Raw genomic sequence first — 14,726 nt, 5'->3', positions numbered from 1 at the left:
TCATTTTAGGCATTTAAAAGCCTATGCAACCTTTCATTAGAGACTTGAACTGCATTTTAGATTTCTTTCCAAATCCTTTTGCATTTCACACTTCAACCATCCACCATTCTGTGTTTTTGTTTTGTTTTTATACCAATCAGCAGGTCAGGTAGCATCTGTGGGAAAGAAACTTAACACTTCAGGTTGATGATCTTTCATTAGAAAGATGGCTGAAGAGCAAGGAGAAAATGGTGAATCAGTTACCTGGTCTCCAATTTTTATGTGCTTTGGGATATTGTTTTAGGCAAACTGATGTCACCCATCCATTCAGATTGAAGTAGTGTCATGGGATCCTAATTCTAAAGGGACAGTTACCCTTGTGTCCTGGTCAATTATTTCATTCCTCATTCAGCAGATTTCATTGCTACTTGAGAACTGCTGTGTTATATATTACAGTAATGATTACACTTAAAAGTACTACAGCTGAGATGATATGAAAGGCACTACAAATGTAGGTTGATCTTTGAACTTGCTGCCTTTAAAGAAGGCCTGTGATAGGACATTTTCAAACATGCTTTTAAAATTTAATTAAACAATGTATTTTTTGAACAAGTGTCAATGATCATAGGTAATATTGCAAAATAAGTTAAGGTCACAGAAGGAAAGTAACTACACTTTCTTTAAAAGGATGGTTTTTATTGAAAAATGTAGTGTTTATTTATCATGTTCTAATTGAAGTAAACCAGATGAGCTTTGTAACATAAAACTTTCTGCTGCCTTTAGAACAAAATATGAGTGTCAATTCTAAATTTTTTTTAAAATAAAGAGGTGAAAGGAAAAGTTCCCAATCCAAGCTTCCATCAAGGCTGTAAAAACTAGGAGAGAAAAATCAGACAAAAGTAGTGAATGGGAAAGCACCAAACCTGCATTTTTAAAAACAATACACTATGGTAGAGAAAAGGAAATGAACACCAAGGAATGAGTTGGAGTATCTAATCTTTTGATCTGAAGTGTTTTTGCTGAACAGTACAGTAGATCTGAAGTGTTTTTGCTGAAAGGTTTCAAAGGCTGCTAAAAAGATTTCCCAGCCCTGGCTTTCCAGGAAATAATCCAGTAAATTCAAGGCATCTGCTTTGCATCAGTGGGGAGTAGAGATTCTCTAATCTCCCTCCACATTGGCTGCAAATAATCAGACAATAATGGAAGTCAAGCTGTGCAAACATTAAGTCACAATATTCCTGGTTAAGATGTTATGAGGTGATCTTAGAAAGTTGAAAGAATACAACTCTCACACCAACAATTCATGAAGACACTGCTCTTCCTTCACTTTACACGTCCTGAAGCTCAAGGAAATCTAGTTCATCCCGCCAGTGATTGACATAAGTGTTAATTTCCAGAACTCGCTTACGATTGCGGGCTACTTCATCCATGTGCAGCTGCCAAACAAAAAGGTACGTTAACACCTTGCAAATTCAAACATCTGCTTATTCCCACTTATTTCCAAAGGTTATTCCTCCCATCTAATTTTCTTCAACCTCATCTACTTATCTCTGACAAGGTGCTCAGAGCCTTTAGGCCAAGTGATCCTCTGCAGTTTTATTTCTTACTAGCCCCATGTCTTTAGGAGATTACAGGGGAAGAAGACCAAGATCCTGAGATCTGATGGAGCATCTCATCAATTTTGTATGTTCCATGTACTACTAAAGTTGCCATAAGTTAGTAAGGGAATCCATACACTGATAACTGTCCTGATTCTCTTATTTCCTTGCCCCCACCCTGGTAAGCAAATATTTCCAGCTGTTGTTCCTCTGAACAGCACCAGCTCAGACTGTTAATTAACTGGTCCATGGGAAGAAAAGCAGTAGTACAGAATTGGAGAACATAGAGCACTGATTTGTAAGCCCTCATGTTCTGTCACTAAGCAGAATAATACAATAGTGCAATGGCCACCTTAGCTTTAAGACATGAAGGTAACAAATTTGGCAAATTCTAGTTTTGCCTTACAATGAATTATTTTCTCCCTTTATCTGCTTGAACATTTAAGTTGCCCTTTTGGTACTAGATAGAATTTTCTTTTCTTCCTTTCCCTATCCTTAATTTTCTATCAACGCCTGAAGTGACTGAATTTCACATTTGGTTTCATAGATGCCAGATGTTTCTATCCACCAGCACACCCAATATCCAGCTCAAGTGGAAAGACTATTCAGTTATGTGAAGTGTCACAACCCTATCTGATCTTATCCTCACCTGATTCCCAAAGATGGGTTCCTCTACCAAGGCTCAATGACAGTGATTGTCCATTGAATGAGTGTCCACTCTTCCTTGTCCAGTCAAGCCCTGGAGTGGTGTAGCAAATGAGTATTTCTTTCACAAGTCTGCTGACAACACTGACTAGCCATGGATCAGCTGTAGTCATCTTGTAAAAAAGGTTCTATATTCAAGTCACACTGTGGAATCTTATGCTTGATACCTGAATAAAGAGCTGAGGGAGTGCTACCTGTCATATGTACTGTTTAAATTCCAGATGAGCTAAACTGAGGAATGGGATGTAAAAAATTCCACTGCATAATTCTAAAGAGAAGAGTTATATTTCCTTGCCAATATCCATCCCTCAACCAACAGGTTCCCACATGTATCCAATCAAGTACTGCATTGCTTTGGGATCTAGCAACGTAGAAACTGGTTGTTTTTCTTTACAACAGTAACAGAGAATTTCATTTGAGAGGTCTAGAGACCATGAAAGGTGCCATAAAAATGCAATTCTTCCTATATTTTAATAACCTACGAGTTATCCCATACTCAGTGAATGAAGTTGTAATTACATCAAGCTGCTGGCTTCCATTACACACACACACAAAATGGAGGAACAATTTGGAGGCTGTCTATCCCCAGTGTGTTCTAGTTATCTGAATTGTACTCATGAAAATAAACTTGCAGAACTAAAGCATTTTATTCATCCTTACCTTCTCAATCATGTCCCTGACCCAGGCATTTGCCTTTGTAACCATTTTGTCTTCTTGGTTGTCAATCTTAAGCAGATGCAAGTCATGTGATGCATTAACTGTATTGATAACTGTATCTTTATCAATAAAGAGCTGCATAAAGAAAGCAAAACATGTATAGAGAAAGCATCTTTGCCAATTTCAACTAAACTTGCATTTGTATTTCACTTCACATCAAGTTCCAAAGTGATTCACAATTACTTGTAAAGTTCAGGAGGGATTAGTGGTAACTGCAGATATGAATGGGTCTTTTTCTGGAAATTGGCATTTTCTATTTAGTTTGCCATTGGCTGTGGGGTTAGAGAGAGGAATAGTTGGGTTGGTTACAAACTGTTGGCCTGCACAGGGGTAGTGGACTAGTCATGTGAACAATACTTATTATATTGCATGGTTAATACAGCTCATTCAAAGACATGGGACAAGAATAAAGTCTTATGTTAGTTGATGTTGCTTCTAGTGAAGCATTGTGTTTCATATCAATAGTTAATCATAAAGTACAAGGTGAGTGTTATGATGTTTGAAGGAACTATATGCCATATGAAAATCACAATACATGTCCTTGAAAGTTGAATTATTTTCCTCTTACAAATAAACAATAGGTCAAGTGTAAATTACCCAACTCAAATTATAATTGAATTACTTTCATTGACAAAATTGTGCAATTAATACAAAATGGCACATTGGTCCTTAGTAATCTTGTGAACAATGATCACCAAATGTGGTTGGCAATGGACCATTTAAAGCAGTGGGATGTATGTTGTTTAAGCATCATAACACTCTCTTGTACTTTACTGTTAACTATCTTGTTAATAAACATTACCATGAGTAACACAACAAGAGATCATCTAACAAATATGAATAGTCTAAGTACTCAGACTAATCACTAAGTACTAATCAGTACAAATCACCAAGTATCAAAACTTAGGCCTCTGTACCTCCCTCTGCAACTGAATCTTCAACTTCCTTATCAGTAACAATGTCTCCTCCTCACTGACAATCAACACAGGTGCACCTCAAGGATGCCCATTTAGCCCACTGCACAACACTCATAACTGTATCACTAAGCATAGTTCAAATGCCATCTATAAATTTGCCAATGACACCACCATTGCTGGTAGAATCTCAGATGGCAACAAGTAGGTGCACAGGAGTGCAATAAATCAGCTGGTTGAGTGGTGGGTGCAAGGTTGTTGTTACGACATCAGCAAGACCAAGGAATTGATTGTGGACTTCAGGAAGGGGAAGTCAGGAGAACACACACCAGTCCTCACTGAGGGATCAGTGATGGGAAGGGTGAGCAGCTTCAAGTTCCTGAACATCAACACCTCAGAGGATCTATCCTGGGTCCAACACATGGATGCAATCATGAAGCATACCAACAGCTCTACTTTGTCAGGAGTTTGAGGAGATTTGGTATGTCACCAAAGACTCTTACAAATTTCTATAGATGTCCAGTGGAGAGCAATCTGATTGGTTGCATCACCGCCTGGTATGGAGGCTCCAATGCAGTATTGGAGGAGGTTGCAGAGGGTTATAGACTCAGCCAGATCCATCACAGGCACACCCTCCCCACCATCAAGGACATCTTCAAGAGGCAGTGCTTCAAGAAAGTGGCATCCATCACTATGGATCCTCACCATCCAGGACATGCCCTCTTCTCATTACTACCATCAGGGAGGTGGTACAAGAGCCTGAAGACCCATATTCAACAACTCAAACAGTTTCTTCCCCTCTGCCATCAGATTTCTGAATGGTCCATGAACCCTTGAACACTACCTCATTATTCCCTCTGTTTTTGCACTATTCATTTTTGTAATCTATAGTAATTTTGTTTCTGTAAAACAACAAAGTCAGTGATAATACATCTGATTCTGATGCTCACCATGTAACTGGTAATTAGTTTGTTCAACAATTACCAGTGACCAACCAACACCCTTGTATTGGCCACCATTTTACACCCAACCCTTCCTCCTTTCTCATTAAACAGTATTTGAATGGCCACCCAATCTTTACCCTTTACTAATTTTCAGTAAGGCCAAACTGATTAACATTACTCAAAGCTTCTGGAAGCTGGTATCTGAATTAAGATTACGGGCAGTAGTTACAGCTGCAATATTGTGTTGCGGCTCAATGAGAAGCAGCATGTAATCAGGAAGGGCCTTGGTGGTGGGAAAGGAACCTGCCTACAATGGACAATAGGGTAGAGAAGCAGAGCAAAAGTGTTTGCTTATAGATCCCACAGTATCACACCTGATTGATTTTGAGAGAAGCAAAGCTGGAATTGAAATGCCATAAGAGTTACAAAGCACAGGGAATTCTCTGCAACATGTCCAAACTACTCCACTTGAGCCTCCCACAACCCTTTTCCATCTAACCTAGTCAGCAAATACTTCTCTTTTCACCTTCACAGCTTATTTAGATTTCCTTGCAGAGCATCGGTTATCATTAGTAAGTTGAGTCTAATGGCAATAGTTTCCACATTCTCACTGTTCTCTGGAAAGAAGTTCCTCCTGGTTTCCCTATTGAATTGATTAATCTGATTGGATTCACGATTTTATGTTCAGAGTCACAGAAACAAGTCCTTTGACCCACCAAGTCCATGTTGACCATAAAGAACCCATTTACACCAATCCTATTTTATATTCTCCCTACATTCTCATCAACTCACTCCAGATTCTACCACTCATCCACACGCTAGGGACAACTTAGTGGTCAATTAACCTAACAATTTATGGACTCGTGTTAAACTGATGCCATGGAAGGAAAGAGGGCAAGATGGTGCGTTCTGTTAGGTTGTGTTCACACATCCTGAAGGAGCAGGTAAATGCAAACCACCCATACTCTATAAGAATCAAGGGAATGGAAGAAAGATAATATCAAACATCAGATTTTAGGAAAAATATTTAGTATCAAAAGCTGTACAAAGTGGAACTTTTGTTTTCTCAGAGATAAATGTGAAAGTGCTCTTACAGCTCGGAGTTCTTCTGGCATTTCCTCATCCCCTTCACTCTTTCCCATCTTGTCGTAACTGCTCATAGCAATTTCTAACATGTTCTCATGGTTACGGTTCTCCAGGTCCCGGCACTGGGCTACTGTAGATTATGTTAAAGATGCAAAGACAATAAGTTACTTTACTATTTAATTCAGAAATTAAGAGTTCCTTCAGCCCATCCAGTCCATGCCAGCCTGATGATCTGCCTAGTCTCATCTACCTGCATCATCTCCCTCCAAACCCCTCCCATTCATGTACCCAGCTAAATCTCTCAAATGTTACAGCTGAACTAGTATCTAATACTTCTGCCGGCAGCTCATTCCACACTCGCACCACCCTCTGAGTGAAGTTCCCCTTTATATATTTCACCGTTCACCCTAAAGCTATGTCCTCTAGTTCTGGTCTCACCCAACCTTTAGGGGGAAAGCCTGTATGCATTCACCCCATCTATTCCCCTTATAATTTTGTATACCTCTACAAGATCACCTGTCATTCTTCTGTGCTCCAGGGAATGAACTCCTAACCTATTCAACCTTTCCCTATAACTCAGGTCCTCAACTCCCAGCAACATCCATGTAAATTTTCTCTGCACTTTTTCAAGCTTATATCTTTCCTGTAGGTAGGTGACCAGAACTGTACACAATACTCCAAATTCAGCCTCACCAATGTCTTGGTCAATTTGAACATAAATCAGGGCAGAGTACAGGAGTTATAGAACCATGGAATAATACAGCACAATACAGGCCCTTCAGCCCATCGTGTTGTGCCACCCTTCAAACCACACCTAAGACTATCTAACCACCTTCCTCCTACATATCCCTCTATCTTAAATTCCTCCATATGCTTATCTAAAAATCTCTTGAACTTGACCAACGTATCAGCCTCCACCACCAACCCAGGCAGCGCAGTCCATGCACAAACTACTCTCTGGGTGAAAAACCTCCCTCTGACATCTCCCTTGAACTTCCCACCCATTACCTTAAAGCCATGCCCTCTTGTTTTGAGGACTGGTGCCCTGGGAAAGAGGCGCTGGCTGTCCACTATCTATTCCTCTCAATATCTTGTATACCTCCATCATGCCTCCCCTCATCCTCCTTCTCTCCAATGAGTAAAGCCCTAGCTCCATTAGCCTCTCCTCATAATCCATACTCTCTAAACCAGGCAGCATCCTGGTAAATCTCCTCTGCACCATCTGCAATGCCTCCACATCCTTCCTATGATGAGGCGACCAGAACTGGACACAGTAAGTGGTCTAACCAGAGTTTTGTAAAGCTGCATCATTACTTTGCAACTCTTAAACTCAATCCCACAATTTATGAAAGCCAACACCCCATAAGCTTTCTTAACTACCCTATCTACCTGTGAGGCAACTTTCAGTGAACTGTGAATGTGAACCCCCAGATCCCTCTGCTCCTCTACATTGCCCAGAATCCTGCCATTTACCTTGTACTCTGCCTTGGAGTTTGTCCTTCCAAAGTGTACTACCTCACACCTCAGGATTGAACTCCATCTGCCACTTCTCAGCCCAGCTTGCAGCCTATCAATATCCCTCTAAGCTTCGACTGCCCTCCACACAATCCACAACACCACCGACCTTTGTGTCATCTGCAAACTTGCTAACCCACCCTTCCAACCCCTCATCCAAGTCATTAATAAATATCACAAAGAGTAGAGGTCCCAGAACCGATCCCTGTGGCACACCACTAGTCACAGCCCTCCAATCTGAATGCACTCCCTCCACCACAACCCTCTGCTTTCTACAGGTAAGCTAATTCTGAATCCACACGGCCAAGCCTCCCCGGATCCCTTGGCCTCTGACCTTCTGAAGAAGCCTACCATGCGGAACCTTGTCAAACGCCTTACTAAAATCCATGTAGACCACATCCACTGCACTACCCTCATCAATCTTCCTGGTCACCTCCTCAAAGAACCCTATCAGGCTTGTGAGGCATGATCTTCCCTCCACAAAGCCATGCTGGCTGTCCCTAATCAGTCCATGATTCTCTAAATACTCATAGATCCTTTCCCTTAGAATCCTTTCTAACAGCTTACCCACCACAGATGCAAGGCTCACTGGTCTGTAATTCCCTGGACTATCCCTACTACCTTTTTTGAATAAGGGGACAACATCCGCCACCCTCCAATACCATCCCCGTGGCCAACGAGGACTCAAAGGACTCAGCAATCTCCTCCCTCACCTCACGAAGCAGTCTGGGGAATATTCTGTCAGGCCCCAGGGACTTATCTGTCCTAATATTTTCTAACAGCACCAACACATCCTCTCTCTTGATATCTACATATTCTAGAACATTACCCTTACCAACACTGTCCTCAGCATCATCAAGGCCCTTCTCCTTGGTGAATACTGAAGAGAAGTATTAAGAACCTCACCCACTTCCACAGCTTCCAGGCACATCCTCCCACCTTTGCCTCTAATCGGACCTACCTTTACTCCAGCCATCCTTCTGCTCTTCACATACGAGAAAAAAAAGCCTTGGGATTCTCCTTAACCCTACTTGCCAAAGCCTTTTCATGTCCCCTTCACAACTCTATTAACCTGTGACCCCACTTTCAAGGAAATATACCCAGGTCCCTCTTCTACCACATACCTCAGAGCCCTACCATTCACTGTAGAAGTCTTACCTTGATTTGTCCTCCTAAAGTGCAACACCTCACACTTGTCTGCATTAAACTCCATCTGCCATTTTTAAACACATTTTCCTAGCTGATCAAGATCATACCGCAAGCTTTGATAGCCTTCCTCGCTGTCCACTACACCCCCAATCTTGGTGTCATCTGCAAATTTGCTGACCCAGTTTACCACATCATCATCTAGATCATTAATATAGATGATAAACAACAACAGACCCCCAAACATCAATCCCTGTGGCATGCTACTACTCACAGGCCTCAAGTCAGAGAGACAACCACCTCTCTGGCTTCTCCTGTTAAGCTAATGTTGAATCCAATTGGCTGCTTCATCCTGAATGCCAAGTGACTTAACCTTCTGGAGCAGCCTCACATGCAGGACTTTGTCAAAGGCCTTGCTAATGTCCACCACCTTTCCCTCATCAACCTTCTTGGTAAACTCCTCAAAGAACTCCATTAGATTCATTAGACATGATCTACCACACACAAAGCCAGGTTGACTATCCCTAAGCAGGCCATCTATCCAAATACTTATATATCCTGTCCCTTAGAATACCTTCCAATAATTTACCCATATCTGATGTCAGGCTCACTGGCCTATGATTTCCTGGCTTATACTTACAGCCTTTCTTGAACAACATTAGCTATCCTCCAGCACCACACCTATGGCCAAGGACATTTTAAATATCTTTGCCAGGGCCCCTGCAATTTCTGCACTAGCCTCCCACAAGGTCCGAGGGGGCACCTTGTCTGGTCCTGGAGATTTATCCACCTTCATTCGCCTCAAGACAGCCAGCACCTCCTTTTCCATAATCCAGATACAGTCCATGACTTCTCTACTCTTTTGCATCAGTTCTATAATCTGTCTCCAGAGTAAATATAGATGCAAAAAATTCATTTAAGATCTTCCCCCATCTCTTTCAGCTCCATGCATAGATGACTATGCTGATCTTCAAGAGGACCAATTTTGTCCCTTGCTCTTAATAATAGAGATAGAAACCCTTGGGATTCTCTTTCACCTTGTCTGCCTGAGCAACCTCATGTCCTCTTTTTGTCCTCCTCATTTCTCTCTCAAGTGCCTCATTTGATCCCAACTGCCTATACCTGATATGCACCTCCTTTTTCCTTTACTGGGGCCTCAGTAGCCAAGATTCCCCAAACTTGTTAGCCTTCTCTTTTATTCTAACAGGAACATACAGATTCTGTACTCAGTATTTCACTTTTTAAAAAGCCTCCCACCTATTCAAGCATCTCTTCGCTGGAAAACAGCCTATCCTAATCCACACCTGCCAGATCCCTTCTGATGCCATCAAAATTGGCCTTCCTCCAATTTATGGTTCCTCCAACCCAAGGACCAGTCCTATCCTTCCCCATAATCATCTTGAAACTAATAGAATTATGATCACTAGATCCAAAGTGTTCCCCAACACACACTTCTGTCACTTGCCGTCGCGATCCCCAAGAGGAGATCCAGTATCGCACTTGCTAGTTGGGACTTCCACATATTGATTGAGGAAATTTTCCTGAATACATTTGACGAACTCTATCCCATCCAATCCCTTTACAGTATGCAAGTTCCAGTCACTATGTGGAAAGTTAACATCACCTATCACAACATTATTTTTCTTGCAATTGTCTGCTATCTGTCTACAAGTTTGTTCCTCTAAATCCTGCTGATTATTGGGATGTCTATAATATAGTCCTATTAATGAGGTCATCCCTTTCTTATTCCTCAGTTCCACCCATACTGCCTCAATAGACGAGCCCTCCAGTATGTCATCTCTGAGCACTGCTGTGATATTTTCCCTGATGAGTAATGCCACCCCTCCCCCTTTAATAACTCCCTCTCTTATTATGTCTAAAACATCAGAACCCTGGAACATTGAGCTGCCAGTCCTGCCCCTCCTGCAACTAAGTCTCACTAATGGCTACATCATCATAAATCCACATGCCAATCCATGCTCCAAATTAATCTGCCTTATCTACAATACTCCTTGCATTGAAATGTGTATCTCAGAACATTAATCCCACTGTGCTCATCAACCTGTCCATTTGTCTCTGCTTGTAGGCTTAACATCAACTTTCCCCATAGCCACTCTACTGGCTGCTCTGCAACTCTAGTTTAACCTCCCCCCACACACCACCCCCCCCCCCCCCCAGCATCTGCAGCCCTCCCTGCTGCACCACCTCCTTAGCCATGTGTTAAACTGCACTACTTTTCTATTTCTTGCCTCACTAGCACATGGCACGGGTAGCAATCCTGAAATCACCACCCTGGAGGTCCCATCTTTTAACTTAGCACCCAACTCCCAGAACTCACATTGCAGGACCTCATCATCCTTCCTGCCTATGTCATTGGTACCGATGTGGACCATGACTACTGGCTACTCACTCTCCCCTTGATCCGAGATGTCTCTAACCTGGCACCCAGGAGGCAACATACCATCGAGTCTCGTTCTCATCCACAGAATTTCCTGTCTGTTCCCCTAACCAATGAATCCCCTATCACTACTGCACTCCTCTTTCCTCCCCCCCCCTAACTTCCTTTCTGAGCCACAGAGCCAGACTCAGTGTCTGAGACCTGGCTACTGTGATTTTTGCCTGGTAGGTCATTTCACCACCCACCCCCACTGCCCCACCCCAAACAGTACCTAAAACTACATACTTTTTTTTTAATTGAGGAGAACAGCCACAGGGGTACCCTGCACTGACTGCCTATCCCCTTTCCTGACAGTCACCCAGCTACCTACATCCTAGGTGTGACTACCTCCATGTAAGCCCTGTCTATTATCTCTTCAGTTTCCCAAGTGATCCAGAATTCATCAAGCTCCAATTCCCTAACACAGTAAGGAGCTGCAGCTGGATGTACTTCTCACAGGTGTAGTCATCAGTGAAACTGGAGGTCTCCCCAATTTCCCACATCCTACAAGAGAAGCATACCACTATCCTGACTGCCATTTCACTACTCTGCTGTGGAATAAGAGAAAAACAAAGACCTTACCTGAACTTCATCTTAGTCTCCACCCACTGTAGCCTCCTGAACCAAAGCCAAGTCAATGATAACAACAAAGCAAAATAAAAACCTTACCTGTTCTTACCTATACCTTCTCTCTGAAGCCTCTTTTTCCTTCAAGGGCTGCTCTCACTCTCCAAACTTGGGCTACTTTCTCTGCCTCTTCACACCAAAACCTCAGCTTCCCCCCACCCTAACCCTAACTTCTTTACATTGGCTACTGCCAATTATCTAATTAGCCAATTAATTATTATTAACAATATGCAAGTGTGCCTCTTTAAGGTTCCTGCTCACTGAAACTGAACACAAAGCACAGAGACTCACCTTTTTTGAAATCTGTCCCGGTCACAGCTCTTGCTCACTGAAACACTCCACTGAACTTTTCACTGAACTCAAAAGTTAGACTTTTTTTAACTGGTGTGGTTTTGGGGGCAACAGATCTTGGATATTTTTCACAAATAGGTGACAGTGCCACCTTGCTTCTGATCATGGAAGGCAGGTTATATCCAACCTAATCCTAATATCCACATGTTAAACAGAGAAAGCCAAATGCAGTGTTTCAATTGTTGAGACCAATTCCACATAGATCAAAGATAAAATATGATAACTTCCTGCTAATGACACTTTCCTACTGAACACTAGCAGAGCTCCTATTGCAAGTGCACACATAATGAGCAACTTTTATGGAGAGGGTTAAGTTTTGATCTAAATATATACGATTAAGGTTTTTGCTTTATTTATACTTATAAATGACTTGTAGAATTGTACTGTTGCTATAATGAAATAATTAAAATTTAATTCACAGAGTGCTTCAGCATTTAATGTATATTTTACATTCAGGTTCAATGTAGCTGGCTACTGTTTGCTTCTGCTACAAGAGGGGGATCTGTGATTCATGCACATTTTATTCATATGGGAGAATCCTAGCACTCCACTTCTAATCTGGTGTACTGCATTCCACGTTCGCAATGTGATGATCTCTACATTGGAGAGGATGACTGCTTTGCATGGTGACCCTGAGCTTCCTGTAACCAGCCACTTTAATTCTCCATCTCACTCCCACTCTGACCTTTCTGTTTGTGACCTCCTGCACTGTTATAATGAAGCTCAATGTAACCCTAAAGAACAGCACCTAATCTTCCATCTGGACACATTGCAGCCTTCCAGACTCCGTACTGAATTCTACAATTTCAGACAACTCACCTTTAAAAATTTTAAAACTTTATTAAAACGTTATTTATACAGCATGGTAACAGGCCCTTCCAGCCCAATGAGCCCGTGCCGTCCAATTACACCCACGTTAAGACCCATACGTCTTTGGAATGTGGGAGGAAACCAGAGCACCTGGAGGAAACCATGGGGAAAACATACAAACTCCTTACAGACAGTGGCGGGAATTGAACCCTGATCACTGGCGCTGTAATAGCATTATGCTAACTGCTATGCTACCATGCCACCCTTCCCTGTCTGTATCGGAACTGGCCAGTCCACCTGTGATATTGGCTCTTTTTTTTCCATTAGCTAACCATTGCAATCCCATAGCTCTATGTTCCTTTGTTCATTTTTTCTCCCTCTAACTGCCCCCATTAACCCATCGTGGATGACTTCATGTACAGCTTAACGTCATACAACCCTGGTCTCACATTATCAGATATATTCCCCTTCTTCTATCCACCCTCCAGCCCTACCTTCTCTGCAATTTAATACAATGTTGTTTTCTTTCTTTTTCAGGTCTGAAGGGTCCTGGACCTGAAACATTAACTCTGTTTCTCTCTGCATAGATGCTGCCAGACCTGGTGAGTGTTTCCAGCATTTTCTGATTTTATTTCAGATTTCCAGCACAGGCAGCCTTCTGATTTTCTAAAATGTGTGTAATTGCACTTATTTTTCTGTACTGCTTCAAGCACTTCATAATAATAGCTGCATTGAACACAATGTCTCTAAACAGCAGCACACAGAGAAATAAATGCATTTATACTTCTTATTTTGGGTAAAGACAAAACCTGCATCAAATGTTTTTACCACTATCATGGAACCATGGTATTGGATTCAAATTCTCTTAAATTGAATGAACTTTAACATAGCCATATTGGAAGATAAAGAAAACAAAAATAGCTCCCAAGTTGTATTTCAATCAGAATTGAATGTGATGCTCCTCAAAGAATAGCGTTCAACCAATACACTGCTGAGTTAAGCTGTCATCTGAACTGTATATGTAATAGTTATAACAGGTTCTGGAGGTGGGTATTACATGCCTAAAATTTTGAGTGGTGTAATGCTGACTTGGACTACAAGGGCAGAATTAAAGGCTGCAGCCTCAAAGTTAACAGATCTGAAGGATGACAAGAGATGAAAAGGGTTTTCTGATAAGGATTAAAGGTTGTAAAGATACGCCAAGATGATCAATCATTTTGTGAGATTCAGGTGATTCTTGTGGTAAGATGTGAGAATGGATAAATATTCCAAAGTTTTGCTGCAATATCATTTGTGCATTAAGGGGCATTTATATGAAGTGTTCCCTGAGGTAACTAAATGAAATGGATACTGTCCATGATAGGTCACCTGCACTTGGTTTGAGGAAGGACCTGTTCTCATAGGATCGATAAGCTTCTTTAATTTCCCCAAGTTAAGGCACTGAGAATGAAGTGTTTACATTAAAGGATATAAAGCCTGTACATTTTCAATGTAAGTTGTAACCAATTCTGAAATATTTCGTTCAAATTCTCTGGTTGCTTCCTGAAAAACCAAACAAAAAAAGTTTAAAACCAACAGCATAAACAAATAGTGCAAAACAAGCAATATTTGACCTTCCTCTCCAGAAAGCACCGACTGATGTGTATCCTCACTGCAGTGAAATCAGTTCCCAGTCTTCTGTTCTATTTCCTTCTTCTCCAGGGCTTCAACACAGTGGAACCCCTTAACCTTTTTCCTCCTATAATATCCAGCTTTAAGATCAAAGCATGGTTTTAACTTAATTGTTATCTTCTGATTAGTCCTGTGCTAGGGCTGTGGGCATTGGTAACCAACCTTTTCTTTAAAAAAAACAGAAAGAAAACCTGCAAATACAATGCAAACCTTAAAAAGCTAAACT

The 14,726-nt window shown here is 41.6% G+C and overlaps 1 protein-coding gene across 1 annotated transcript in view; it reads right to left on the bottom strand.

Moving 5' to 3' along the window:
* Positions 1 to 92: 92 nt before the first annotated feature.
* The window catches only part of drc3 (dynein regulatory complex subunit 3), a 32,344-nt gene continuing 17,710 nt past the window's right edge, over positions 93 to 14,726 (bottom strand). The window contains exons 7-10 of the mRNA XM_052021972.1: positions 14,301 to 14,371; positions 5,952 to 6,075; positions 2,943 to 3,074; positions 93 to 1,415 (exon numbers count right to left, since the gene is read on the bottom strand). Of these exons, the coding sequence (XP_051877932.1) occupies positions 1,308 to 1,415; positions 2,943 to 3,074; positions 5,952 to 6,075; positions 14,301 to 14,371 (435 nt within the window). The 3' untranslated portion in view covers positions 93 to 1,307. The remainder of the gene's footprint in view (positions 1,416 to 2,942; positions 3,075 to 5,951; positions 6,076 to 14,300; positions 14,372 to 14,726) is intronic.

This window comes from Pristis pectinata, chromosome 8, assembly GCF_009764475.1.
Source record: "Pristis pectinata isolate sPriPec2 chromosome 8, sPriPec2.1.pri, whole genome shotgun sequence".
Taxonomy (NCBI): Eukaryota; Metazoa; Chordata; class Chondrichthyes; order Rhinopristiformes; family Pristidae; genus Pristis; species Pristis pectinata.
This window is presented reverse-complemented; position numbering and strand designations above follow the sequence as displayed.